This window comes from Etheostoma cragini, chromosome 14 (genome assembly GCF_013103735.1).
Source record: "Etheostoma cragini isolate CJK2018 chromosome 14, CSU_Ecrag_1.0, whole genome shotgun sequence".
NCBI classification, from domain to species: Eukaryota; Metazoa; Chordata; class Actinopteri; order Perciformes; family Percidae; genus Etheostoma; species Etheostoma cragini.
In genome coordinates, this window is record NC_048420.1 from 13,671,507 (window position 1) to 13,696,136 (window position 24,630).

Sequence of the window (24,630 nt, forward strand, 5' to 3'; positions counted from 1 at the left end):
ACACACACACACACACACACACACACACACACACGTGCGCACATGCATGCATATACACACACACACACACACACGTGTTGTCACTTCTTGACACCATAGACACGCTGGGGGACACACGCTAAGATAATGTGGTATGTGTACACATTCTCACACACCACTTATAAACAAACACACGTTCATGAACAGATGCAGGCAGACCCCCAGGAACACACACACACACAAAAATGACATCAAAGAAAAACTATGTGAGCCCATAGAAAAAAGCAAGTATGAACACAACATGACAGTGTGTGTTCGTGTGTGTGTGTGTGTGTGCCTGGGTTAACATAAACATAGATACTTATGTCTAAACAGAAACACACACTTTTCTGTCACCGGTTGACACCAAAGAAAGGGAAGCCTGAGACAGCAAGTTTATATCTCTGGAATAAACACTGCCATGCACAATGTGTGTGTGTGTGTGTGTGTGTGTGTGTGTGTGTGTGTGTGTGTGTGTGTGTGTATATATGTGTGTGTGAGTGTATATTGATCGGGTTGGCCTTGACTTGGAGATGGTGGCCTTAAATAAAGCGAGGATGAAAAGAAAAAGGCCAGAAGAGAGGCCACCCCACCACAAGCCAGTAAACTCTCCACATCTTAATTGCCCTTACGTTTTCACATGGTAATGTCTTTTTTTTTACATTTGTGTGTGTGTGGTGTGTGTGTGTGTGTGTGTGTGTGTGTGTGTGTGTGTGTGTGTGTTAATTTGTGTGCCCCTGCCAGGTTCACACAGCAACGCCCGCCAGTGTACCACAAACATACACTCTGCTGCCCCAAACTCCATTGTACACTTTTCCATGCTTTTCCACCCCCACATACACCCGTTTTATTTCATCACCAATGTTTCCCATCACCCCTGTCCTGCTCTGCCACTCCTTCGTAAAGTTTTCTGACATTTTAAGACCTCTGTCTCTCTTTTTTCTCGCTTTTCTTTATCTTCTGTAAATACATTTTCAACAGGGAGTTTTTTTTAGAACACTATGGCAGAAATCCATCAGCTGTGTATGATGAATAAACTCTTTGTCATTTTAACTTTTAATTTTGTGTTTAGCACAATTGCAGAGAGCCTCTTTCCTTACAACTTGCCTGCCTGTTACAGTAAAAGCCCTCATATTTAAGACACGTTTTATAATGCAGGTTTTCTGTCAAGTATCTGAAGTCTGAAGCCTCAGACTTCATCAAACTTTGAAAAGCTGCTTCAGGAGCTACAGAAGACATTATACAACTGTTTTCATTCAAAGGTGGAACAATGAGAAAAGATAACATAACAAACCATAAGAGTCAGTTTTAAAGCTGCAATGTAAATGCAGGCCACGTGCAGTGCAGTGTTAAGCCATCCTGCCCGGAACACTTTACGCATGGGAACTAGATTTGTCTCAACACCAGTGCAGGGTCACAGCAGGTCACAAAGGAGATAATAGCGAACAGAGAATAATCTTCTCTATTAATGTTTGCTCTCTCTGTGACCTCTGAGGGCCTTACTGTGAAGCACCGGGCCATTACAGAGGATATGATGAGAAGGTCAAAACCACACGCGCACACACGCACACACTTCATATCCACACAATGGGTGGCACTAGGGTTCCCTTGTCGACAGCTGCAGCTGTGACCACATGATTACCTGTCTTTCCACCTTAGATTTGTGTTAATGGTCTCTCACACACACACACACACACCAAACGTCCCATTAAAGCAACCAACACTCACACACTTGCACTCTGCCGCCATCCGTTTAGCCCTGTCCCCCTGGACGAGAGCTCCAGGAGCACCAGGGGAGAGAAAGGGGAGTGCAAACAAACTCTCCCCAGGCCCGGGGCTCCGGTTTCAGCCTTCCGTTTGCCGCGGTTGGGGGGCCATGGGAACACGAAGCGCCAGGGGCCCTGTGTCAATAAGGAGCAGTGGTTCAACACAATGGGGGCCTGCCTGCAGACAACACTGCTGACAGACACCCACACAAAAGGGCCTGTGAATGGGAAGGAGACTCATGCACACACACATGCACTTCAATACACACACAAACACACACACACACACACACACACAAAAGAATAGAGCAGTGTGTGGTTGCCCACAAGGCCAATGTTTGATGACTGCTTCTGTGTGTGTGTGTACACATACACTCAAACACACATGCCCACACAGAAATAAACACACGATAATAAACTGAGGCCTACACACAGTTTGAACGTAAAGTACTGCGTGTACCACAGAAAATCAGTGTGACAAAAACACATCTGTAGATTGTACTTTTAATGCATTCTTTGCATTTGTTTCAGTCTGTTTTCAAACAAAAAGCCAAACTGGTGGAATTTACTGCATCCAGCCATTTAGATAAAATAAGATAAATCTTCACAGACAAATGTATGCTCAGATACTTTAATTGGATTGTGTAAACCTCTGTATGCTCCTGAACAAAGTTTTCTTTCTGCTTTTCATGCATGCTTTGGATAAGGCATATCTAATCAGATTTTTCACCACAAATGTGTTTACTTGACTTCCTGGGAAGCACAAACGTTTTACTCTAAGTCTCTAATGTCTGAATACAAGGATGTAAGAGGAAATCAAACTGGAATCCTTTCTGACAAATGTTGTTCAGGGTTTCCCTAAACCAAACTTGATATAACCTTACTAGTTGTGTTACATTGATTTGGTTGTCTCTAGATACACACCTTGGTCCTCTAGCTTATATTTCTTACTCACCAACCAATACAATTTCACAAAACTCTAAGCCAGGACCAAATCACTGCTTGTATTTGAGGATTCATTCATTCAAGACAAATAACACACAACTCCTACTGGCATTTGTTCCAAATATGCACAGAGGAATCATACAACAAAAAACCACATCAGTGTTAGCAGACCCGTATTTCATCAATGCCATGATCAATTCTTCCATCAGTGGTCTCTCTAAATGACTGGGACGGTACATGAGCTGTGTTGACCATGCGACTGTGCAGGAAGAAACATAAAGAAAAGTGCTGCCACCTGGTGTCGGCCCAGACAAAATCCAAAATGATATTTTAATCCCGAGTCTTAACAGCAGATGGCAGCATCTTGGCTTTTAGGTTAAATTTACCGGCTTGGTAAACCATTCACCCATTTATAGTATGATACCAGAATCCAGATATAAACAGAGATCACAATGCTAGGCAGGAGTATCTGTAGAAAAGCAGATTTATCATGATTAAGTGAGGAACTAAGAAACATCAGAGGCTGTTTAATCTCTTTTTCTTCCTCAAACTTGATCCTGTTTGTAGAGGAAGGAGTTCCTCTGACTGTGTGCTGTTATCCTTTAACCACACGTGTCTCAGTAAGAACTGCGACAGTGCCCAACTTGGTTTACAGTAAATGCAGTTAGCAGACACTAGCCCAGTTTTAATAGGTTTTCCGACACCGTTGCCCTTTAACTTGTACTGTGCAACACAACACTTCATTTGCACAATCCAAAATAAAGCTGCCATAACATTGTGCTGTAAAAGCAAATGCATTCATGTAACAAATTCACATAATTCCAATATTATTACCACACCATTTCATTTATCTCACATCTGGTGTTTGCTCTTGCAACATACTGACATTTCTTGGCCTAGAGCAACCCTCCCTTACATGCGTGTGCTGCTCTCACAGTAATATTCCAGACAATATAAAACAATATAACTGAAATACAGGACACATTTGATAGAAAGGCTGCAAAAGTAGGCTCAAGTGTTTCCATGATAAACACGCCTGGGCGTAACACAGATCAAATGAAAAAAGTGTAATCCATTTCAATCACCAAGACCAACTCGGTGCATCATTTGCTCAGCTGTAGATATTTGTGTGCAAGCAACAAGAAAGAAAATGACCTTGAGAATCATGAGATCGTGAGTTTCACTCGATTACTGTGCCAAAACAAATGAGGAAAACTGTAACCAGCGTTACATTTTAAAGTATAATCTCATGAGCACTGGAAGATAATTCACAGTGATATTACAGTTCCACCTTGTACTAGTAATAGTCAGAGTACAGTTTATATATATATATATATATATATATATATATATATATATATATATATATAAAAAATCAAACTGGCTCATAGTCTGAGCTGCATCTCTTTTGGGGGTTATTTGGACAATATTTTTTGCTCTGGGTCTTCACGAGAAGAGGTTTGTTCGGACCATCATCAGAAGAGCAAAGGAAAATAAGTGGACAAAAAGGTTAAAGCAATATCAAAGTTTTATTCTTAAAATGTAGTATAGAGAGGAACAGTAGTACAATTCAGACAGAAAAAAGGAGAATGTAGTTCCATCTTTGAAAACCTTCGATAAAAACGTAAAAAGAGTAACCTGAATTTGCTCTGTGTTCGGAGGGCACCGAGGCGTGGCCCGAGTTTTGCATCACTGTTAAAGTTCGAGAGAAATTGAAAAATACAACCTTTTGCAACAGCGTAAAAAAATACAGCTGGGGGAAAAAAAACCTCTGCTTTACATCTGTAGTGTTTTTCCTTCGTTTTTTTTGTGTTTTTTGTTGTTGTTGTCCATATAACAAATACAGCATAAAATCTAAAATGATACATCATAGTTTTGAGTTTCATTCATTACAGTAAAATCAGTAGGATGGTAAATAGTATCAAAAGAACAAACAAGACAACAGAATGGTGCGATGAGCAAGCACACAGCGTGAACAGAGAGCGATAGAGGAAGGTTAAAGTTCATGGAAATAAACCACCACGCCAGGAGGTTTGGAGCTGACCGTCAATGTGTTCCATAAGTAAATCCACTAGTTAAATAATATATTCTTCATATATATATATAGATCTCATATAATCTCCACATATATATATATATATATATCCTTAATATAACCCCTCCCACAGTGATTTGAAGGTAAAAGTGACACAAAAAGGATGGATATCTCTATGACTTAAAATATATCTTCTTCCACTGAGAGTAAAGGGAGGTTACAAATCTTCTGTATCATTAGCACTTCAGTACATATTGTATATTCCACTGCATATGAACAGATACTGCTGTTCCAAGGTTTTAACCCGCAAACAATCCATGTTTCTTTAGAAAATATGTGCTTAATGAAATAAAGGAGAAAGGAAACATCTGTGGAAAGGACAAAATTAAACAAATATGCATCTAGAGTAAAGTGAATGATTCTGTAGCATAAAAACATTTAAAAATCTTAACAATTACAGACACGAGCAAGGATTTTCTACACTAAGCAGGTTTTCACCTGGCTTTTCTCATACATTATAGTTCAACAATAATTAAAAATAATAATTTTGGTTGGACAAATAGAAATTAACAGTCTTGATTGCATTTTGGAGTCAATATATAATATTAAATAACAAAAAGTCTAATAATAAAAAAAAAAAACGTTGCGCATCGGAAGAAAGACACAACAGTATATATAGTTCCATTCAGACCTGCTTTTGGGGAAGCAAAGAAACAAAAGAAAATTATTTTCATGAACACAAAAGTAAGTGCATGTCTATGAGGCGCCATAGAGCTTCACTTTTTGTGGAACAAAGTGTTTTTCTACCTGGCAGACCTTTAAAAAAAAAAAAAAAAAAACTTACATAAAATTAAACCGATGACATTTTCTATATCTTTTACACATGAAAAAATGGAGTTCTTTCAGACTAAGACATCACACATCAGGAATTTCTGCACTTCTTTCTCCTCTAAACCAATGGTCAAGTGATGCGAAATATATGTGTATGTATGTGTGTGTATATGTATGTATGTATGTATGTATATATATATATATATATATATATATAAATATATATATACACACACACACACACACACACACACACAGTATATACACACATACACTGTATTTACTTTATAGCTTAGTACCAAGTATTAACAAACGTATACAGGTATTGATATACACTTAGGTCCTCAAAACATCAATTACAAGTACTGCCGGTAGTTCTACAAAATGGCGTGTGTGTGTGTGTGTGTGTGTGTGTGCAATAAATCAAATAAAAGTTGAAAAACAATGGCAAAGCTTACCTGATAGTCGCCGTAGCACAACAGTGTTCTATAGTTTGAGCTGATTACATATGTATAACTGAGTCAGTTTAAGCTTTATGATTATAAACATCATATTTAGCCTGTAGGTCCAGTATTCTGCGACAAGCATTACAGCACCAAACGTTTCGTCATTTGGCAAAATTCAAGCTTTAAGTGAAAGTCAAATGCTTTTGTTTATTAATAATAAAGTGTTACTGTGACGCCGTGATTTGTATAAAGCTAGCAATAACATTTCCCCTTGTACTTTCGATTGTTTTTAATTCATCTTTTTTTCCCGCTTAAAAAAAAAAAAAACGTCACCTCATCTTCTTTTCTTTCTTTTTTTTCCCCTCTTTTTTTTTTTTAAGCGTATTCAGTAGTTTTTGCTTCCTGCTAAATCTTGGTGTGCGGTCTGTTTGGCACAATACCACAGCCCTCTTAAATTAATCATAAATATGGCTGTGATACATTAGAGTCACAAAACAGATTTTTTGGTTCCAAGATTTGTGCAGGGAAAGAATAAAATTTGAAAAGAATAATATAAGATATTTAGCGCATCTAAACAAGATCTACAGAGCAAGTTAAAAATCTTCTTGTGGACAATAATGCTCTTCTTCTGTGTACTTCTACAAGCACCAAGCAACATACTTTCAGATTGTGCAGAAAGCAACAGCCATTACTGTGCCTCTGCTTGCAGACAAAAACAGAAATTAAAAAAAATTATTGATAAGACCATAATAACCTCTCTTCATAAATTAAATAATTAACATTTCGCTTTTTTAGTTGATTGGCCTACCCCAACTCTACTATATCATCACCCTGCCCAACTCTCCCCCGAAAAACAGGAAATAAAAATACATCACCAAAAACCTGATTTTTCATATTATTCGTCGATAGAATCTTTCTCTTGTGGGCTCTGGGCCCAGAGTTGGACACATTTTAACAATTATAAAATCTGTACATCTTGGAGTTTCCACTCTACGAAAGCTTTTTTCTTTTAATCCACCTCTTTGTCATATACTTGCACAATTAAGTAACCTCAAGGTTTGATAGCACTTTGGAGTTGATTGTTTACCAGCTAGTTTTTGTATACATATATATTAAACATCAACTTTTTTTGTTTTGTTTCTCAAGCTTGTTGGAATTCTTAGTCCTCTTCCGGGGCAGCACCAGTGTTGCCCTCACCCCAATTTGATTGGTCGTTGTCGTTAGGCTCCTCCCCCTCCAGGTCCTCCCCTTCTTCGCCTTCGAAATCTTCATCGCGGGGAAACTCCATGCCCTCCATGGCCTCCAGGCCCTCCTGAGTGGCCTGGTGAGAGTCAGCGCAGTCCGCACACACACCGTAGCGCCGCGAGCCGTGACGGATACCAACGCTGGCTGCAAGCATGAAGATCTTCTTGCATACCATGCACTTATACTTTTTGTCCTTCTTGTGCACCTGTGGGGATGAGGGATGGGGGGTGGTTTGAGGAGATGAGGACAGTCAGGTTGACAGACATTTCTGAGAAATGCCTTTAATCTTGAATTGCTTTGTTGCTGAGAATTGTGTGAAAAGATTGATACCACTCTCAAGTCTGTACACACAATATGAAGCTACCACTAGCAGACAGTTAGCATAGCATATCATAGCATACAGACTGGAGCCAGGAGATGTCACTGTTTTGTAGGAGTTTAACAAGTAAGATATGATGTGTTAAATTCAGAGCTTGAAGTGAAAAGAAATCCTGAGCCTTTTTGGAGGGGGTGGGGGTCCACAGTGCCATGTTTTGATATGCACTCATTAAAGTTAATTTGAGTGGCAAAACAGTTAAATCCTTCTTACATTATACAATAATAAAAGCCATCATTTTTAAGAAGTAAAAAGTTTTGGATACATTTTTACTTCTTCCAACCATATATAGAGTCAATGTAGATTTTCATATTGCAATAATATCATAATCCTACATTGAATCATTGTGAAAACAAAACTTTCTAGATGTGATGTTTACTTTGGTCATCATCATCAAAAAAGCAAATTAGCACGTTCAAGACCTTGTCCATGTTGGCATTAGTTGCTTCATGTACATTTAATAAAAACCTGGCTTTGTTTAGCTTTTCATAAAGCTAGACATCTGAACTCTGGGACAAGGCGTCATGGTTAAATAACGGTCACGCTGAATCCCAACAGACAGCTTTGTGAATGCAGTTTGGGCTTTAGATATATTTGACACTGTGGCCATCGTTAATGACAATCGTGTTCCGCTATGAACGTGCACACATGTAATGTTTTTATCACAAATACGGTTGGTCAGCAAAGTCGCAACAGTCGATGCCGGTAACGTACTCGTACTCGAGTGCACGGACCGAAGCTTTGTGACTAACATCTAAAGACTAGCAAGCTGCTACCGTACAGGGAGTATCCTCTACGGATTATCTTCCATACACTGCAGCTGGGTGCTTCCCGTCTGCACCCTTTTCCTCTTGTCCTCTATTCATGCCCAGTGCCATTTGTTTTTAACTCCTTTCTCAACTACAGCAGTATCATTTTTTTAGCCACGTTACCACGTTGACTACACACTGCACATTGCTTTTTTGGTATCTGATTGGCTAGAACTCATTTCAGTTGTAGGTGGAAGTTCGATGATTGGTTAAACCTAGCGCATCAAAAACAAATCCCATGAGGAATTTTTAAATGTATTTATTTTTCTAATATAGTCATACCCCAGAAATCCGGCACCAGGCCAGAGTATTTTAAGCTCTGCGTTAGTTAGAGTTGCATTCCTCTCATATGATTGGTAGGTGAAATCAATTCACTTGAAAATATAAAACCGCATGCAAGTTCACAAATTTATTTTTTCCTCATGGCCGCACGCCGGAGATCTGGCACAGTACTACTATAATACTTTACTTAGTAATACTTTAAGGACTTTAACTTAGGAGGTACTGGTATTTTGTTACCTTCAGACTAGTCTACATCCACAATGTTCTAATTCCGCAGCAGCACCATGGCTCTACCTGGTGCCCATGACGATTGTGACTGGTTTACAGAAATGCCAATACACCATTGCTCGTTTTATCTCCCATCACAGAATTGTGTGTGTACTAGCAAGACCATCCTCTGCAGCGCTGTGTAGAAAGGTCTTGCAATGTGAGACTTCCTTCAGACAGCACGAGGCTAGCTGTTTTCAGTCTTCGTGTATAGCAAAGCTTATTGGCTGCTAATTATTTAGCTTACAAATAAGATTGTATAATGTGGCTTGGGAAAGGAAAGTTTGGGTCCCCTGCTGGAGCGGCTCCCCTCGTAACCAAATACCGGGTAAGCAGACAAAAATGGATGGATGGATGGATAGCTAGCAAATAAGAGTAGTGTTGTCTTAGTAGTTAGTACAGTTGTCTTCTCACGTAACTCTTAGCAAGAAAGCAAATAAGCCTGTTTCCGGAAATGTCAAACTATTCCTATAAACACTTGAGAATATATTCTCCAAATATTAAATATGGAGCAATAAACTGAAGATATTACAATTGCAATTTGGGCCTTTTTCTACACAGGGAATTTGGGTATAAAACACTGTATTCATAGCCATAAATTTCTTCTTTTGAGAATATCTTCCTGCACTCACTGTCTCGAGAAAAAAGCTCCCAGACACAAATCATGAGGTGGAGTGCGAAGAAGTTAGGGTGGCCTGTAGGGTTTGGCACAAGATGGTGGATGCACATGGTGGGGTAAAAAAGCGGGGAGGATCCTGTGCGTATGTGGACTCACCAGGGAATGTCTCTTTACGTGCTCGCGACGCGTGAACAGCTTGCCACAGATGTCGCAGCTGAAGGAGCGTACGCCCGAGTGGATGATCAGGTGCCTCTTGAGCGTGCGCCGGTGCTTGGCGATGTAGTTACAGTGGGGGCACTTGAGCTTATTGAGGGCTAGGTGTGAGGACTCGCCTGGGTGGAGACAGAGAAAAACACAAAGCATGCAGATGCAGTAAAAGGTTAGCAAGAGACAAGATTTGGTAACACCATGTTTTGGTGTACCCTTGCAGCTTTAAAAAACAATACCATTGTTTGTTCTTTAAATTCATAAATTAAATTTGACTGGACCGGAAGAACAAACTGGAGATGGAGGAAGACAGTGATCATAAAAGCTACATTTGCATCTATAGATCCTCTAATGAGAGAGCGTCAGGAACCAATATCCTGTGTATCAAATCACGGAGTTAGGATGTGGTCGCCATTAAAGAGAACAAGACACCACAAACTGATGAAACAAAAAGGACCTTTAGTCAAAGTTTGTTAAACTGCAGGGATAAAAAAATTACTGTGGCAGCCATGTAAACTTCACAATCCAGCTCTGTCACTGTTGCTAAGTAACTGGTGTGGGTCTGCAATGATGTTGAAGGTCTCACCATGGAAATGGTGGGAAGGATACAGATTCATATTAGCGGTGAATATGAAGCAGCAGTACTACATGGACATAATGCAGTTTGGTGCAAGGTTATAAAGAGGTACAACTAATAATTTAACGACTCCGCCTCATATTAAGAAACTGTCAATTTGCAGCTACTTTACATAAATCACAATGCACATGATTATGGATATGTTAAATCATATGAGGAGCAACTGCTAACATCAAACACAACACCTTTATGTTATAATCCATCAAGCTCTGTTATTATAATAGTTAATGATTAGAGCATATGGCATAGATGTGTTTGAATTTCAAGTGTCTTTCGGAAAGAAATCAAGATATCTTCACGCCAGCACTGTTTGAGGAACCAAACTACTGAGGATAGCTTGGCTTACAGATAAATAAGCAATCTATTGATTTAAAAAAAGACTCCAACACAGCGTCTTTAGTGTCCTTTTGTTTGAGCCAGGGTGCACACAACAGAGGCGTTGTTAGGGCAGGTTGCTAGGGGGAGGAGGGGGAGGTTTGATGAGAAGCAGGTCACCTGTGTATTTGCCATGCACGTGTGTGTTGTACACTTTTTAGGCAAGAATTGAAATTTCCCTTTCTGTCATTACACAAACAGAGCAGACAAAATAGGGGGTCTGAAATCAAACGGAATATATATTTAAGAGACACAAAAAGGTGCCCATTTTGTTGTTTAATTCAACAACAGTTTATAGTTTGAGCTCCAACCTTGCTGGCCAATCTGACTAGACACCCTTTTGCTATGTCCCCCCTCATGCCTTTTCAGTCTATGTCTCAACCAACAACTTTAACCGTTGCATCGATGCCTGTCAATCAAACTACAACTCCAATTTCACAGATGGACAGCAACGTTATTTTCTGTTAAAGTTGTGGCAACAGCACACAGCAAAAGCTGTTTTTTTTTCTTCTTACGCATGCTATCCATTTGTCATTTTTGAGTTTAGTTCATTTTGACACTTATGAACACACTGCACACTTACATAATTAGAATTAGTGTTTAGTATGGATTTAAAAACACACAGCCTTGTGTACTGTAGACAATGGCCGCCTACTTACGCGACACACTGGCTTACCCGGCACCCATTTGAAGCAAATTTGTGATTTTTGTTGCCTATATGAATCAAATTGACTTTTTTTATTCCCATCTGTTTTAATAGACTGACATAGGGATAATGCCATAAAATCATCATTTTGTGTAACACGGTCATGCCGGTCAACTACGCATTTGAAGGCAGGTTGAAAACAAACCCTAAATAGAAATACATGTAGGTTGTCTGCTCTCCTCTTCAATGAGACATACTGACTGGACTGCACACACTCATTAGAGAATATGCATTTCAGTTTAAGATTTTAAGTGTCACTGAAGCAGCCTGTTCTTTTTGTGGTAGTCGTGGTGGCTTACCATTCTCCCAGGACTCCCCTTGTTGTAAGTCCTGGATGATGCTATACTGGATCTGATTGGCCAGCTCTGGGAAAGGAGGAGGGGGACAAGAGAAGCGAGAGGGAAAAAGAGATGAGAGGTGGTTGAGAGCCTGGGAAGGGGGGCTGCACACCTCACAACGCCTTGTGTACACAACTAACTACCCCCCACATGAAACAATGGAAGCACTCACACTCACACTCACACTCACGTCCCTACTATATGTAAAGCAGGGCCGGGGAAACAAACCAGGGCTCCAGCAGGCAGGGGGTTAATTAGAGTTAAGCCCTTACACCGTCTCAGTTTACACTCAGCTTTTGTTAGCACTTGTGTGTGAGCACCTGTGTGTGTCCGGTTCCTCCAGCATCAGCGCTTGGAGCACATTAAAGACACGCCCCTGTGAGTGTGTGTCCATTCTCCCTAGGTCAATATTTGGAATAGTGAGGACAGCCCCAGTGCATTAGAGTGGATTAGGGAGGGAAGGGACTGCCCCTAGCAGGGATTGGGGAAGTTGTTGTGCATGGGCGTGCGTTCATGTGCACACTTCAACAGAGACGAGTGTGTATGCAAATGCTTTTAAGCTGCTGTGTGTCTATATGCAGCATGCACCTTTTCAACAATCCAACAGTGTTTTTTGGAAAAGATCCAAGAATTTATTGGCCACAAGTGTTGGCTGTGGGCTCAGCGAGGTAAGAGCTGACAGCAATGGCAAAGTACGTGTATCGTTAAATCAGCCTTCACTGTAAACTGTCTACCTCCTATCGTTACAGACGTTTTCTTCCAGCAAAATGCTATATATTTAAGGATTCAAGCCTCAAAAATGCAAAAATCTTCCGCTTTTATCCATCTTATAAAACGGTAAACTGAATAAGTTTGGGTTTTGGACTGTTGGTCAGACAAAGACATCCACCTCGAATTCTAGGAAATTGTGGCAGGATGTTTTCTGGCAATTGGAAGGCTACATTAAATCAGTGTTTACATTAATGTAAACTGAATACATCAGTAGATAAAAGGATAAGAAGACAATACTTGTTAGTTATAGTCCTGAACATTTTAATTGTTGAACAACCCTTTTAAAAAAAAAAAAAAAAAAAAAAAGAGAAGAAAAAAAATACTTGAAAGACAAGCACACATTTTAAAATGGAAGACATACAAAACTGCAGAGAGAATACCACCGTTTGGGCTACTATGTTTCCATCCTTAAAGCATGAGCGCACAGATCAAACTGAAACAAAATAAAACCCAAATGAGTGACATCCCTGTGGGAAACTGGGGCAGTGGATGAATGCTCATAGGCTCGGACAGAAATATGCAAGACAGCAACGACTGATCGTGCAAGAGGACGGTCTACTTTCAGAGCGAGCATCTCGCAACCAAAAGATGACGTTTTGGTTTCGAAGTCGGGTCTGTTAGCAAAGCCATGAACCCTTCCTTCTGCATGTAGTGTGTGTTATAGAATAATCTCATAACTCACAGTTGACATGGCTAATAGAAAACACATTTTTTTTGCTTTGTAAAAGCCATATTTCAGTAAAGCATAACTAGTGTTTTAGACATCATGTGGCACACATATCCAGATTGAGTCACAAAAAATGAGCACTGTATGCAACACAAGACTAATCGAGCCTTGCCGACAGAGAGAGGCTGTGGGAACAAACTGAAAGCTTTGGCTAATGACTTTTGGTCCATAAATGGTATTTGCCCATCTTTTCATGTACGTTCCAGGAGCTATGAAGTGAAAAATGGCATTAATAAAGTTGGGTGCACTGACGCAACACGTACAGTAGACTCCATGACACAGCAGCTTTCTACCAAGAGGTACTTGCAAATAAATGTAGAATATTACATACACACTGAGCATTGCATTGCAGATTGAGGCAGGGAAAGCTGTCCTGACTGATATAATTTACGTGTGGCTCTCCTTTCTGTTTGTCTTCCGTGTCTGGCTCACCCAGTCTTAACAGATGGACGACGTAATCATTTTTAAAGACTGTCAAAACCCCAGTCACATCACAGAGCATTTTGGAAGCACTCCTCTTAAAAGGGAACCATAAAACCGTTGACAACACTGTTCTTACATTGGAAATCGAAAAACATTATATACCTACAGTACGTGGCCACTGATAAACAACACATAGAAATGATTGCAACTTGCCAGTTTGAATGTAACTACGCCATTTGTGCATTTGGCTAAAAAAATAAAAATTAAAAGATCTCCTCTCACGGCGACATCAAACAACATCAGGATAATGTGTTGTCCGTTTCTGCCTCCTATTCTCTGGATATCACTTCCCAGACATTTAAACAATAGAGACAGACAAATCATTACAATTAAAAGCCCATACAGAGACTACATATTCCCAGATCTATATTTAAACTATTACCTTACACACAGAGTATACTCTATGAATGTCAAACACAAAAATATCAATTAAGGGTAAACAGTTGCCTTGCAACCTTTTACTGTGGCTGACAGCATACCTATTTGGAAACGTCTCATATCCTTATTTGGAAACGTGGTATACAATAAGTAGAGACATGGAGCTAGACAACAAAGATACAGGAAGAGAAGAGTCAGCACACTTGCAGACAAACTTTAAGTGAGCTTCTCTCTAGGCTATTACAACACCCTGGATCACTTTGTGCACACATTACGAAGAGCCATAGGAGGAGCTGGAGGCACTAAGAGCATTCAAGTGCATTTAGGGAGGCCTGTGGGAAGAGATGTTTCCCCTGCTTTCTTCATATTCCTGCATTAGGGAGGGCTCCTCTCCCTCTCTCTCACACACACAAAATGTAGTTCTCTCTCTCTTTCTACACACACACACACACACACATTGGGCCTCACACATCCCCCCCAATACCACTCCACTTAATATGTGATATCATTATGGTTACATTGAGTGCAAAGCTTAATGGGGCCAACAGAAGGAGAAGGCTGCAGCTGAAAAAAGAGATTACTAAGAACTCTACCCTGTATGTGGACCGGATGGATGGAGCGATGGATGGATTAAGAGACAGAAAGGGGAAGGTATCAAAGGGTAAAGAGAAAGGGAGAAGATGAAAGTTTTATCAAGCAAGATTGAAAAAATTGATTGAATGAGCGAAGGTTCACAGGGATGTAATGTTGTTACCAACCACAGCAGGGGGTGTTTTTTTAGGATAGTTAATTCTCTCTCCGACTCACTTTAAATAGTGACATTTCCTTAGTTTCCTCCATAAAACATAGCATATTGATCTGAACAAGTAAATTGCTTCGAAAGCATTGCGTTAGATAAAACCCCTTATCTGTTCTTTAAAACAAGTCTAAGCAGCAGTGTTGGAACACAAAGCACTCCAGGTGGGCGTAACTTTCACAAGCCCCTCGCTCTGGAGTGATTAGAGGAGATCATGGCTGGGAGTGACTCACTTATTGGCTGTGCACAGCAGGTTAAAAGCTTGAAAAGCAAATATTCTGTTAGGTTTCACAGCAGGACATTGAGGGAAAGATGAAAATCCATAGTTTTTGTGAGGTGCGATCAAGAAGTTTCATGTTGCTCTGGTCTAAAACCACCTGGACAAAGGACTGCAGAAAATTAGCCGGCTGGCGAACACATTTACAGAAATGTTAACTAATGTGTGTTTTCCTTCATAAAATAAAGAATAAGAAAAGAATAAGAATAATTTGATCATGTAAACTAGTGATTGTGCCTGCGTTTCCCACTGCAGGCGGCTATAGCTTAGCTTATTAACATTGAGTGGGTAATCATCGGTGTGACATGATTAAATACGTCACTATATGGTGGCCGATCATATGTATAAATGAGGAAATGTTGCCCACAAGTAATAAAGGTGCTAATATCCAGTACTAAGGTTTTACAGGCTGGGAGACCACAAAAAGAGGATCAAATACTGAAGCCATGTGACTTATCAGGGTTATCCTCTTCAATCCCACTGACCGCCTGGTGGGTTAATCATTACACATGCATGTTGTGGGGACAAGCATTGTTCAAACCTACAGAATGTCATTTTAATTAGTTATGACGTATATTGTAAATTCCAACTTTCTAAAAGGCTGATGATTTATACTGCATTTCACTCACATTATTGTGATTCCTTTAAGATATTCTTAAAATGCTCCTAAAAGAGATTTCCATTTATTGTGTGGGAAAATGTTTATTTCGATATCCATGCAGATTTTACATTAAAGTGATTATATGTCACAGAAGAAATTCTGCATGCGACTCGCTACCAGAAAAATTGAGCCGCTTCCTTTTACTTGCAGTGAGTACACAGTGTGACTAGTACAAATAAGAAATTCATGAGTTAACAGTGAGGGCCATTTATATATTATAAGGGGAAGGACTAGGGGTGGCAAGTGTGTGAAGTGTGTTTAGAGGTACAAATGTGTGTCATACCGGCATTTTCGGAGAGGGAGGAGAAGTCATCTCTGGGGTAGGAGGCCGAGGGCTGGATGAACATCCCCTCGTCAAATCCCTCTTCAGGCTCTGGTGGAAAGTTGTACACAAAACGCCGTGTGGTGGTCTGTTTTTTCCTCCGGCCGCTTCCTGCCGCAGCATCCCGTGCTTCTTGCTTTATTGCTGCAGGTGCGGCTGCAGCGCCACCTGTGGCTGGCTCGTTCCAGACGAATACCTGCACCTGGCCACTCGCCGACCGTTTTTCATTGGTCTCTGCTGAATCAGACGAGTTGTCGTTGTGGTGGGTCCAGTTACCAGAGGCTCCTTGGGTCACCAGGGCACAGCCCGCACCCCCAACCACTGTCACCTCTATATCGCTGGTCTCCTCCTTCACCCTGGCACCTTCGTCTTCTTCCTCCACTGCTTCCTTTCCTTGATTGTTGCTGGCCTTGATGGACAGCTTTGACAGGATGCTCGTGGCCCAGAAGTTGCTCGGCTTGCGGTCCAGCCCCCTAGGCCCTTCTTTGGACAACGTCTGCCTCTTGTTGTAGTCCACCACCACTGAATCCGGAGCCTCCTGCTTGATGCTGATATTCAGGGCATCCTTTATAAAAGCTCTACATGAATGTACAACCTCTGTCATCTGCAGGTAACTAGCGACAGACATCACCTCAATGGCGTTTTGGCTTGTGAGCAGCAGATTCCCAGAGTAGAGAAAGTCGAGGATAACAGAGACACCCTGCACAGCAGCAACATCCAGGTGTGTGACCGTGGCCTGGTCCTGGTCCTCGCTCTTGCTCAGACAGTAGAGGGTTTTGAAATAGCGGCTGCCCGCCACCAGGATGTTCTTGTGTGCACGAAACACCTGGCCCGAGACGACTATGTTGACGTCACAGAGGATGCCACTTTTGCGTTGCTTGTCCAGCTCCTGGAGAAGCTGGTAACAGTAGGAGTTCTCGTTGGGCTTGTTGCGGTAGTCTTCCTCTGAGCAGTTAGTGGAGGGGCTGGTGTTTTCTGAGGGCCTCATTGTCTCCTTTACGTGAAAAAGAAGAAAAAGAAAAAAAGACTTAAGATTTGCGTTCCCACAAGTAATATGCAAGGTCCAACGCAGGTAGAGGCAAATATATTTGCACTTCCTGTAACTTTGTCTCTACAATAAATACCCACAGACATACACCCTTGGGGTTTGCACCTGTCCTAGGGGTGAAACAGGTTCAACAGGTTTCTGTTACAGAGGAGAAAAAGAGGCACTCGTTTTTTACCATTGACCTTCCACAAGTCCTTACACAAAAAACATATCATGCTAGGCACGACAACAGATTAATAAACCCTGAAATACATTAAATTAACATGTAAAAAAGGAAAAGTATTTTCCTTTTGTAGTAATGCAGAAGTAGAAAGCCATACCATATATTGAACAATTAAATAGTATTAAACTGCAATGTTCAGTGCTTTCAACAAGCTATTGTGACAAGCCAGATTTGCCGGAGACTTTCCCACAAGGCTGCTTTGCTATTTATATTTTAATTAGCCTAATAATTTCCCACATGTTTTCAAAACGCATTTCAACAACCTACGACAATGTGTCCAAACTTAAACTAAGAGAGGACAGCTATAGTAATAGTAGGATTTTCAGTCAATCAAATGTTTAAACCACAACAGTGACACCTCTTATTTTTTGGAAAAAGAAAATGTTTATTTTGTCATTCCGATTTGGAAATGGTATTAATTCAAAATTTTACACAAATTTACAATAGATTTTGTACAATAAAATTCTCTCTTTCTTTATTTAGATACTAGATGTAAAACGGGCCGGGATTAGACCTGGGGAAGGGCCGACAAGTGGCTAAAGCAGGACACAACGTGGCTGTAGGATGGGAGGAGAACTGGCAGTAGCATAGAACTACCCTGTAACAGCCAAACTCCCCCTTCCCTGCTCCCCCTTACCAGGGCAAAGGGCCAGCCTGGTACGGAGCAGAGAAGAGGTGGAGTTTATACATGAGTGGATGCATGTGCTAACACATGGACATAGACAGAATACACAGCCCAATACAAAACCAAAATGCATGTACACACCCTGCATGTGTAGAAGTCTACATTACAGTTTTACACTTAATACGCACGCAGTAGCATACATCTACGGGTCATTTTAGAATTGCACAGCAGATGTCCTAATCCAGAATAATTCAAATTGCTAGAGCTCTACATTTTTGGCCACGCCCACCACCATCTCTGCTGCGCACACATGCATGTACACACACAACAAACCACACATAAACCAAGCTGCCTACCCATACACACAGCTGGGGTTTCAGCTCGAGTAATTCAGATTAAATCCATTTCTCTGAGGTCCCCACACCCAGCCCCCACCCCTACTCCCTCCACAGTGCAGCACTTGTCCAAGGCAGCTTGCGCACACAGGATAGTATAGGGGGGCTTATCATCCTCTGTCACAGCTGGAAGGGAGAGATGAAGAGGGATGGGATGGAATGAAATCAAAAGCAAAATGAGGGAGAGATAGAGAAGGGGGAGAGGGTTGTACTTTGCAAGCTAGAAGAAACAAAAAGACAAGACAGTGCAATTGTATACTTTTGATAGAGGAAAAAGTAGAATTACAGCTATTTTTTTTTTTTAAGTGTGAAAACAAGATTAGAAATGGTTGGAGCATGAAGAGAAAGGCCTAATAACACACGCACAAAGAAAATGAGTGAGCATGAGCCAGAGATTGAGAGAGGGAGACCTTGAGCCTCGAGAAAAAGGGCGGAGGAGAAAATGTAGAGCAGAGGGGGACGGAAAGCCAGCGTGATTGAGAGTTGGGTCACCCCATTTTAGCCTTCACAATAGCCTGTGTTCTCCCCGAGGCTCATTGTCCACTCACTGTAGGCCTTTGTGAAAGGTTTCGGCACTCACTCTCTTATTACACAGCATCTCCCACTCACAAGCAAAGAAAGGAGCCTGAGTGTGTATGTGGGTGAGCTGAAGAGGATGGGGAGAGAGGAGAAAAAAATATTCCATGGTATACACATTAAAGCCTCTGGAGGGGCATGGGCATCATGTTCAGTACTGTTGTGGAATATATTGGTGTGGTGAAGGGGTGTTGGTTATGCATCCAAGTTAGATTGCATACAGTTGTTTCTGCTTTGTTTATGTCCATTGCTCTCCTCTTTTGATAGGTCTTGACCAAACATGCTGTCAACTTGCTGGGCTAACCAGAAGATGGAACATATTTACAGTCAGAAGACAGTGATGATTGGACAGAAAAAAAGAGCCAATATGTTAGAAATGCAGTAAATAAACAAGCGCTAATAGATTCCTAGTACCTGTGAATTTGTTGACCCATTTTATCATTACGACTAACTGGCCAACCCACCCCAAAACCCCATGACTACTCACAGCTTTTATCAAACAACAAAAAATAGCAAGGCAATGGGCAAGGAGTTCTGATACGAGAGAGAGAGAATGTGTGTGTGTGTGTGTGTGTGTGTGTGTGTGTGCGCGCTTATTGTAAGCAGACTAGGACAGTCTGGTACTGGATAAGTTGCTCTTTACTGGCCTCAGCAGCAGCAGCATCATCATCATCCTTTCTCCAGATGTGCCACGTTTGAGCTTAGAAAAGCAGCAGCAGACCAACCCTGCACAGCAGATGCTGGAGGCAAAACCAGCCTGAGCCAAGAGAGAATGTGGGGACAATATCAGCCTCCCCAAGTTGTGACGTGGCTAGGTTTTTATTTGAGCCAGAGATGGCAGGGGTGGAAGAATGAGAGTGCAAGAGAATCCAAGAGGGTGCCGGGAAAGAAAGATCCTTTGATCTAGGTCTAACATGGATGCTTTAAAATCTACAGTGCATTGCCAATAAGAACTGATTTACAGGTGGATTAAACAAACCAAGATGGTCATAAATCCACGCTTATTGAAGCACCGGCCTCAGTACTACACAACTCTATTAGATTATGGGATACAGCACTGTCCCGATGCATACATAGTGACCCACTGTAGCCAGTTTTTGTTTACCTTTTACGCATAAGTTTGCCTTCGTCCCGACTCATCCACCCCCACCCACCATCAATCCAGTCCCATGACCAGCCAAGCCCTGAGGCCATCTTCACCGGTCCTTTCCTAACTCCTTACATCTACTGTATACTTCCCTCAACCCCTCCTCCTCACCAAACCCGTCTGTCCCCAGATGCTAGAACAATACTGCAGTGTGCGTTTGGCCCAAGGTGTGGGAGTGCTGCAACGAGTGTCTCCCGGCCTTCTAACAATGCCCTGACAGAGGAGGCAGAGATGGGGGGGCGAGAAAACGAGGGGAGGGCAGAGTCACTGACATATTCAACAAGAAGTATTCTCCCTCTGGCTCAACCCCAACCCATTTCCCTGACCTGTGGCCCCCAATAAACCACCCATCTATTTGGCAGACACCAGACCGCAAAGGGTGGGTCCCCTTTCCAATTAGGGGAGAGTAACTCTCAACAATGACTGTGGTGTTTGCCTCAACTAAAATGAGGTGGTGGAATGACTTGTATATGTCCTGCATATCTGAAATCCTCCCCTGGAAAATACATTTTAATTTATAGGGTCCAGTTCCAATACAGACCCTGAAACTGAGAGTTCTTAACTATTGCACTGTACACTGTAATAAAAATATAGCTTTCAGTATTAGTTATATGAAACTTAGTTGTAGAATAGAATCTTTGTACGTGATGACAACATATGATTAGTCCTACAACTACCAATGTGGGTTTAACAACAAACCTTTTACCAATTTGTGGACAAAGGAAAAACCTGTTAGCAGAGAATAAAAATGGACTTGTATTCATATAGGTCCTAGATCTCATATTTAATCAAAGGGAAACAATGGCCTACTTTTGCCTCACGTTAACCTTTTACCAGAGAGCATAGGGAACAATCTGAGCACAAGACAGCGTCTAGAGAATTAAGGACAACAGCCCCCTTCTCCAAGGAGACCCACATTTACCACAGCTGCACTGGTGTGCTAGGGCTAATCGAGTTAGCTTTAACGAATGCAGCAGAGGCCTGACTAACGTCAGGAATGGGTGAATAGAACAAGATGTTGCCTCATAACACCATAATTCCCCTTTAATGTACTGCTTCACAATGCCACCTTGCTTAACATTCACTGCGGCTCATTATTTCAACAGTACTGTATATATGAAGAGCATTACATCTTTATTCAAAAGGCAGTCATAAGAAAAAAAAATCTTTTCTGAGGAACATCAAAACCAAAAAAATAATTCAATGAAATATGAATTGAATCATTTCTAATAATGCAGCACTGGGACATATCGTCCCAGTTCTATTCTGCATGTGGAAATGGCCTGGATAACCTCTCAGTACAGTGTCTCGGGTCCCTGTTGCTAAGGAAAAGCCCCACCAAGCCCCTAATCCACCCTTACTGCCCTCATTACCAATTAGAGATGTGTACAAGAGTGGATCACTTTAAGTCATTCTGATTAGTGATTGCATGTGCAAAGGAAGTAACTAAATGTAGTAGTGCAATCCTCTTCGCTTACAAATTAGAGTCAAATAGCAGCCCGGTCTTAATTCCTCTGACAGCCCAGACCACTGTCAGAAAAGGAGGTTGGGTTTGGAAATGTACAAGGAAGAGAAAGCAACATTACATTTATTTCAGAATAGGATTGATGAGAGAAATGCCCTTTGACACTAGATTGTTCGGGTAAATATGCACTCCCTGTTTTTATGAGGTCTCTGAAGAAGTATTGTAGAAATGTTTCTACACTGCAATAAAAATAATGAACCAATAAAAAAAACCAAACTTGTGCACGTCAATGAAGACATACTTCACTAAAGTGGCTTGGTTGTTTTGGATTATAAGCGTTCGATATACGGATAATATCACCAACTGTATACCTACCTCGAGCTTAGGCTAACCATATGGTCAATATATGCCAATCACATTAGGAGATGCAACTTTCCAATATGGTTTCAGTGTTGTGCATACAGAATGAGGCCTTGAATCATAAAATATATGCCTTTATGGTGTAACATTAGCACCCATTAATCCAGAAATATGTTCACGACAGGGTCAGGTGATGTCCTGTCTTTCTATTTACTGACGTCTATTTCACTCATTCAAAAAGGGCCAGGCAAGCTGTCAGGCTTTAAGCAACGTTATTTACTCTCCTCCTCTTGTCCAGTCCTGCAAGTGACACCATGTATGGATTTTGGGGGGTCATTCTAGCACAATGCCTCTAATTTAGCTCCCCAAAGGGAGGAGGTGGTGGAGGAGGAAAAAATGCGCCAGAGGTCATCCGGGACTGCGAGCCAGCAGAACTGCATGATGAGAGAAAGGAGGAGGGGGGTTGGGTAGGGGTGCGGTTCCCCAAAGGCAGCTAGGGTCGAGCCCTTGCCATTGTGTGACCTCTAGCAAGCTAGCAATCAAGACCGCCGCTGATGCAAAAAAAAAGGGGTTGCTGTACAGTGTGCATAAAAAAGTATTCTACATCACTTACACTGTCCATTAGTTAATAACTTATAAGCAGTTCACAATGGTTAAAAGTTATTCGTGACATACAATGAATAATTCATTCTGAAAGGAACAGGCTCCATTGTGATAGTAGCTAGCAGGTGTCATACTGAAGCAGGTCTGTGCGTGTAACTTAACTGATGAGTGGGCAGATACACATTTTGGACGTTAACTGAGTCGGAGAGATTTGTGTCACTCATGAAAAGTGGTTCAGTGTGTTTTGCTATTCAGTTCTAGTTAGTCGACACTAGCCTCGCTAGGGGCTTTCCACCACCGTCACTGCCCATCTACCTCCGGCTACAGCAGAGCTACAAGCGGCTGGTTGGCTAGGCTAGTTGTTAGCTCAGGTTAGCAGGTTGGTATTAGCTAATCAGCCTGAGGAAGGGATTGTGAAGCTTAGCTAGGTAATAGCTTGTTTTCACCGTCGTTATATTTTATAAGTTGTAGAAACTGCCGTTATTAATGACAAACAAGACAGATGACAAATATGTGACAGCTTTTCGTGTTAGGTCGGTAACGAAGCGAAATCTTTATGGACGTTAAGGTTACCTGCTTGGTGGGGTCATTTCTCCCGTGCTCAGAAGACAGGTGATGTCTCAGCAGTAAGGCCCGTTTGTAGCTGCGACTGCCTTTGACAAGCTCGTCACTGTTTTTAGTGGCAATGTTGTGACACCAAGAACAGGACATAAGTCCCGTCTCCTGGCAAAATTTTAGCCATGGAAATTCTTGCAACCACGAAGCATGGAATAATGAGTGTTTCTGAAGCAACGTCTGCGGTCTCATCACTACTCCAGATTTCCTGGACCCAGTCTCGCCCCCAGTCGAACCGCTTCCCGTTTCCCGTCCGACAGCGTTAATGGGACCGTTCCCCTCTGTCAAGCTGTTCCCCTCCTTGGACCCGTCCTCCTCTTCCACCGAGCCGACACCATCGTCGCCAGCTGCCAAGCTGCCCTCTTCCGGGTCCTCTTCTTCCTCCGCCTCGGGTTCCGTGCTATCGCTGACAGACCCAGCGCTCTCCACTCTCTTCTGCGATGATCCTTTAGCTCCCAGATCCCCGTCCTCCTCTTGATCTGGCCTGTTCCCGTTAAAATGTCGGTCTTGACAGGCCGGGGCCTCCCAGCTGTTGCAGTTCCCCCCAACGATACCGCTGGAACCCGTTAACCCAGCTAATCCACCGCCTCGGAAAGCCAGCGACCTGCGGTTTCTCTCACCGGACATTTTTCTTAATATATATTATTATCTTCACTTTCTCAACAGTATCCCTCTCCGACAAAATAATATAGTTGAACGATGTATTTCCCGAAAGAGATGGACCGTCGTCGTTCCTTTTCTCCGCTTTGGCCGTCCCGGTGAGAGTATGTAGGTTATGCGGAAATAAATAGAGGTTTTAAACGCATAATGAATTTCAGGGTTCTCGCTGCGTCCGCGCAGGCCCCGCAGAGGTCGAATGGCAACGACTTTCCTCCCCACAATGCACCTCGAGCAGAGAAAGGGGGGTTGGCGAGGGAGGGGGCGGCTTTTAAAGGAAGATGGGGATCTGTTGATCAGCAAGGGGTCTTTTGTGTTTGAAGGCTGCACCCATTTTCCGCATGCTTTTCATTTTTGGACTTTGCTTGTCTTCTCAGCCCATATGCTGACTTGGTGTCCCACTTTAGCCCTTTGCTAAACGGGGTTACCATAATATTCCTATAATATTTCTATAACAACTTGTAGCCTAGTCTGTCTATATAGGCCTACTTTTTTGAATGCTTATTTTATTTACGAAATATATAAATATGAAGCATGAAGATATATAAAGTAGCTTAGACATAAATAAATATAGTTGTATATATTGTGATAGTTGATTA

General features: G+C 41.7%; 1 protein-coding gene and 1 long non-coding RNA gene across 3 annotated transcripts; one reads left to right on the plus strand and one right to left on the minus strand.

Moving 5' to 3' along the window:
• Positions 1 to 5,467: 5,467 nt before the first annotated feature.
• LOC117956445 lies at positions 5,468 to 6,028 on the plus strand. Its single transcript, XR_004659272.1, has 2 exons — positions 5,468 to 5,729; positions 5,892 to 6,028. It is a non-coding gene; the product is annotated as an uncharacterized LOC117956445 (long non-coding RNA).
• Positions 6,029 to 6,406: 378 nt separating this feature from the next.
• Positions 6,407 to 24,293, minus strand: zbtb10 (zinc finger and BTB domain containing 10). Of its 2 annotated transcripts, XM_034891512.1 has the most exons (5): positions 23,333 to 24,001; positions 16,279 to 17,311; positions 11,864 to 11,929; positions 9,796 to 9,971; positions 6,407 to 7,491 (listed from the first exon to the last, which is right to left on the minus strand). In XM_034891512.1, exons 1-5 carry the CDS (start codon positions 23,999 to 24,001, stop codon positions 7,201 to 7,203), a joined length of 2,235 nt encoding a protein of 744 aa, XP_034747403.1. In that variant the 3' UTR covers positions 6,407 to 7,200. The 2 variants fall into 2 exon arrangements, with proteins under 2 accessions (XP_034747403.1, XP_034747404.1); XM_034891513.1 differs by lacking the exon at positions 11,864 to 11,929 and having other exon boundaries at positions 7,201 to 7,491; positions 23,333 to 24,293.
• Between the last annotated feature and the right edge of the window lie 337 nt (positions 24,294 to 24,630).